At 56.4% G+C, this 4,759-nt stretch overlaps 4 protein-coding genes across 4 annotated transcripts; 3 read left to right on the top strand and 1 right to left on the bottom strand.

Moving 5' to 3' along the window:
• Nucleotides 1–116: 116 nt before the first annotated feature.
• On the top strand, nucleotides 117–1,109 carry SPRG_12145 (hypothetical protein; the record flags this gene model as incomplete). The annotated part of the gene is made up of 5 exons (XM_012351648.1): nucleotides 117–277; nucleotides 328–532; nucleotides 578–703; nucleotides 752–885; nucleotides 936–1,109. The coding sequence occupies exons 1-5, from the start codon at nucleotides 161–163 to the stop codon at nucleotides 1,107–1,109; spliced, it is 756 nt and encodes a 251-aa protein (XP_012207038.1). The 5' UTR covers nucleotides 117–160.
• Nucleotides 1,110–2,736: 1,627 nt separating this feature from the next.
• Nucleotides 2,737–3,106, bottom strand: SPRG_12144 (hypothetical protein; the record flags this gene model as incomplete). The annotated part of the gene is made up of 1 exon (XM_012351647.1): nucleotides 2,737–3,106. The coding sequence occupies exon 1, from the start codon at nucleotides 3,079–3,081 to the stop codon at nucleotides 2,737–2,739; it is 345 nt and encodes a 114-aa protein (XP_012207037.1). The 5' UTR covers nucleotides 3,082–3,106.
• Nucleotides 3,107–3,605: 499 nt separating this feature from the next.
• Nucleotides 3,606–4,052, top strand: SPRG_12143 (hypothetical protein; the record flags this gene model as incomplete). The annotated part of the gene is made up of 1 exon (XM_012351646.1): nucleotides 3,606–4,052. The coding sequence occupies one exon, from the start codon at nucleotides 3,606–3,608 to the stop codon at nucleotides 4,050–4,052; it is 447 nt and encodes a 148-aa protein (XP_012207036.1).
• Nucleotides 4,053–4,088: 36 nt separating this feature from the next.
• On the top strand, nucleotides 4,089–4,664 carry SPRG_12142 (hypothetical protein; the record flags this gene model as incomplete). The annotated part of the gene is made up of 1 exon (XM_012351645.1): nucleotides 4,089–4,664. The coding sequence occupies one exon, from the start codon at nucleotides 4,089–4,091 to the stop codon at nucleotides 4,662–4,664; it is 576 nt and encodes a 191-aa protein (XP_012207035.1).
• Nucleotides 4,665–4,759: the final 95 nt, after the last annotated feature.

Raw genomic sequence — 4,759 nt, 5'->3', positions numbered from 1 at the left:
CTGTGGCGTAGGCTTGCCGCACGGCGCTGCCCTTTCGCCGCTCGTCCGCACGTACTGGGCGCATGGGCATCACTACATTAGCTTTACGCTGCTCGTGACGGTCCTCGAGCGAGCGCTCTACAACACATATGCACGCTGCAACGACGGCGTCAAGAGTAACATGATTCTGCGCGACTTGTTGCAATCGCCCGAGCTCGTTACCGCGCTGCCGTCCGGCTATCTGCAGCTACTGCGCCTCCTATTCTTTCCATCCGGGCTCAATTTACGGAATCTAGTCGTACGTCAACCTCTGCGATACTATCCAAGATAGCAGTGTTATCCTCTTAGTGGCATGGATTCGTCGCACCGATGGACCTTCCGGGATGCTTTGCCTCGCTGCTTCTCGTGCTCTTGGTCGAGCCCGTGCTGCTCGACACTGCGAGTGCGCACTTGGTCTACGCGTCGCTGCCGTCGTTTGCACCGTCGACGGCCCCGCTTTGCGCGGCGACCCGGAACCTTTTCGCAACCTTGGACCTCGACAATGTGTTTGCGGGTAGGGATTCGGGTTCACAAACGATCAAAACTACAGTGTCTCTAGCTGCGTCGGTGCAAGCCAAGGCACGACAACGGCTCGTACAGCGCTCGATCGACGCCTTGCACGACGGCCACGCACTCTTTTCCCTCTTTTTATCGATTCCCGTGCTCGAGTACCTCGTGCGTTGCGGTCCGACAACGTAGATCATGTCGTGGAGCCGTCATTCCTCTGTTGTAGACTTTGTACGCGTCAATCCTAGCGTGCCCCGGGGCATGGCCCACGCGCAACTCTCCGAGTACTACTCGACGCTCGACGGCTTTGGCCAGCGCTCGCAGCACCAAGTGCTTCTCGCGCGCACTTTGTTCGACTCGGTACCGACGTTTTATTCTACGACAGTACTCCGATTGAACTATTGCATTAGGACGACGCCCGCAATCGACTCTACGAGACGCTGTCACCGAGTGCGTTGGCGGCCTCGGTCGATCTCTTCATGTGCGCGGCCGGTCCCAACGTCCGCGCCAAGCTCTGCCACGGCGAAGTCGACTTGGTAACGTCGACGCGTCCATGCTGTGGTGTGCACACTAGTGTTCTCTAGTCGACGCTGTGGGTTGCGACACCCTCGGGGACGACGACAATCGACATTTGCGCTGCGCTCGTGTTGCTGCTGCTGCTGGAGGTGGATGTTTTTTGCATCTTTTTGTTGATTTTTGTTGATTTTTGGAAAATAATGTCTTGTTTTTCGTAGCGGCTTTGTCCGTCCGACCAGCTTGCGTCCGTCCTCCACGCGTACACCAGCCAGTTTCACCCGTACGCCATGCTGCAAACCGAGCTCGGGAAGACCGCGGTTGCCCTCGCCTCGTTTGGCCACCAGCGGCGCACGGTGCACTTCACTTGAACGTCTCTCGTGCTAGAAGATGTCGTGCTATAGGTCTACGCGTATGCACTTGTACCCGTGTCGCCGAACGTCATGCGCCTCGAATTTGTCGCCAATCCTTGTACACTATTGTCATTATCGGAAGCATGTCACACCTCCCATACTATCCAAATAGCTATGGGCATCACCGAAGCCAGTGCACGCATGTGTCCGTCGTCCAATGCTTCGACACTGCGCTTTCAAACCATTCCCGATGGTTTGCAAGCGCTGTCCGCAGCGCTGGAACCGTATGAGGCAGTCTTGGCGTCGCATGGGTCGTGGTTTATGCATGGAAGCGATACTGCGTACACGTCGTTGCTGCCAGAAATGGACCTTGAAGCGCTTGACGACGCCATTCCGTCGTCTACCTGCATGCTTGCAATCCTTCACGGTATAGTACATTTCTCTTGTAGTGATGTTTCAAACTCGGGTTGATTCGATATATGTCTATAGCGTGTCAGCAACTATTGACAAGCTACGCGCAGCGGTACGCATGTCATTCGTACAAAAGGATGCTAAGTCGTGGTGCTAGAATGACCGATCTGTATGGCCTCTTGGCGACGGGCAGTGCGCGGACGAGCCATCGGCGATCGCTCTTGACAAATGTTCTGTACCAAAAAGCTTGGAATCGATGCTCAGCGTTGTCCTTGGCCTGGTAGACAATCTGTCCATGCGATAGTGTGACAATGTCCACTCTGACCAATTTTGTGGTTGTAGGTCGAGCATTTGGTGCTGCAATGCGTGTCGGGGCTCCCATCGGCGCTCGAACCGATTCCGCGCAAGCTGCTTCCGTTCGTCGTCTCGCTCCAAGATGAGAAGAAGAGTTTGGAGAAGCATCTGCACGCCTCGTTGCAGCTATGGCACTCGAAAGCATTGCGTCAATTTCTACTGCAATAGTTCAACACGAACAACAACACCGAGTCATGCATGTGGCTGTGGATCGCGCCACGCGTGGGTCCAATATGATAGGGCTAGGTAACCGAACGCCTCGAGTGTCCAGGCATGTGTTGACACCCGACAATATTCATTGAAGCCTGGCAACGCGGGAGGGTTCAAAACATAACGCTAGGCTATATATGCTCCTCAACAACCCTACTGCAACGATGGCGAATTCCAGTACAACCGCTGCGAGCTGCCAGTATGTAGGTCATGTGCTTGATGGTAGGTTCGCTCGTCAGAAACCGGGATCCATCAAAACAGAATGACTCTGCACTTCCAAGTTTGTTGGTTGCTCCCTCTGTGCAAGAGACACCTCGCACGACAACAAGACAGAATGTGCATTCGCAACACAACGGACGATCAGAGGTAACTAGAGATAGCAGCTCATGCCAGGCATCGCTAGCGTCGGGCCTGCCACCACCGGCAACGACGACCTCGAGATATGATGGTAGCCGTCTTCAAAGATGGGAGAAATACGCTTCATGCAGCGGCGTGCACGCAGCCGGCGCACCTGGTGTGGTATAAAAGGCACGCGCTTCCCGCCGACGAGTGACGTGGCGTACTTGGCGTGGGCGTAGCACGCCGGCAGTGGAACCACGGGTGTGTTCTGGCGCTTGCTCAGCTGTGCGAGGTACTTGGGCGTCACGACGACGGGCGACGATCGCGACGGGGCTTTGCACAGCGTGTCAATGGACGTGTTGTTCAAGCAGAGCATTCTCCGAGATCTTAAAGGGACGGCGAGTATCGACAACTGCTGGCCGATTGCCATGATCGTGTCGAGATTCGAATTCGAATCTGGGATCTAGAACGTAGCGTCGATACGAACGCAGCAGAGTCGAAGCACAGATTCATGACAGAATCCGCGACTGGATGCGAGCGTCAGGATCGGACAACCGCAAGCCTTTGTGACATGGCAGCCTCGTCTCCCAAAGTGAGTACCAGGCCATATGCACCGTACTAGCTGGTGCAATGCGCTAGTAGCTAGTAGCTAGCAGCCTATCGAGCACTTTGATCCATTTCTACATGCCGGCAACGAGCGGAGACTCAGTTGGATAGTCGTTGTTATGGCCTTGCTATCTGTGCCAACCCAGTTGGCCGTTGTATTTTAAAATGGCGTGTTTTCAGATAGACATATTTTTAACTGCATTGATATCTAAAAACACCCAAAAACGAGTCTAAAACCCGCCTGTCTGAAAGGGCGGCCAAGGGAACAGGAGGCATCCATCGATATCGCAATTAATGACGTCACCAGCCGGCGTGCGCCTGGCTTATTTGCGTCGCTTCATCAGCGACCACGGCGGCGAGGCATCCTTTGCCGGCCAGACGACCGCCAACGTTTGCTTGGAGGTTGTCCTACCACAAACCCAGCCGTCAGGGCTCTCGCTCGTCGACCATCTCGCCATCGATGCAGCTACCGCCGCCTACGTCGCGCCAGCCAATTGGTACGTCTCGCACGCGTGGCAGTACCTCTTCTTGGAGATTGTCGACAGCCTCGAGTGCTTCTTCGCCGACCATGGCCTGGCCGACGAGGCCGTGATTTGGTTTTGCGTCGTCAACAACAACCAGCACGTCGCTGCGGCGCAGTCGTTCGAGCACTGGACATTGACATTCAAGACGAGTTTGGCGGCCAATGGCAACGTGGTCATGATGTTGCACCCGTGGAACGATCCGATCGTCTTGCGGTGAAGCTGGTGCGTTTGTGAGGTCTACGTGGCCGGGACCATGGGCGCGCGCGTTAAGATTGCCCTGGCGTGGCACCACAAGGCGCAGTTTCTCAAGGACCTTTGCTGCGAGCACAAGGCGTTTCGCGGTATGCTGGCCACCATCAAGGGCGAGCCTCCGAGACAATCGTGCCCAGCGACCGCGACGGCATCTTCGCTTGGATTCGCGTTCATTGTCGTCGACTTGCTTGCTGACCTTGTCGACATGGATCAAGACGACATTGGAGGCCTCGATCGCAGCGTTCAGCGCGCCACTGGAGCGAGCGGCATCTCGGTTGCATCTTTGACGACGAACAATGCGACGCAGAGGCCGAGCCGCCGGTCGCGGGACCTCTATCGTCAACACCGCGGCGACCACCGCCCAGAAACGCTAGCATCGCAAGTGCGGGTGGTCTACGCGATGGGCCGCCAGTCCAAGCCCCGCACCGAGTGGGAGCCGCTGCTCACCGCCACGATCGCCGCACAAGTGGCCGTCCTATGCGACGATCACGAAGACATGCTCGCATCGTCCTTCTACCATGGCGATCTGCTGCTCAGCCTCGGCGAGTACGCGTCGGTGCTGGTCATTGTCCTGTGAGTGTTTAGCCACAAGCAAGGCGCCGCGGTCGGCCCCGAGACGCACAAGGAGATGGGTGTCATTGGCGCTAGCTACCGGCACCACCACGTGCCGCA

The sequence above is a fragment of the Saprolegnia parasitica genome (assembly GCF_000151545.1).
Source record: "Saprolegnia parasitica CBS 223.65 unplaced genomic scaffold supercont2.83, whole genome shotgun sequence".
NCBI classification, from domain to species: domain Eukaryota; phylum Oomycota; class Saprolegniomycetes; order Saprolegniales; family Saprolegniaceae; genus Saprolegnia; species Saprolegnia parasitica.
Note: the sequence above shows the minus strand (reverse complement) of the source record. Positions and strands in the feature narration are given on the sequence as shown.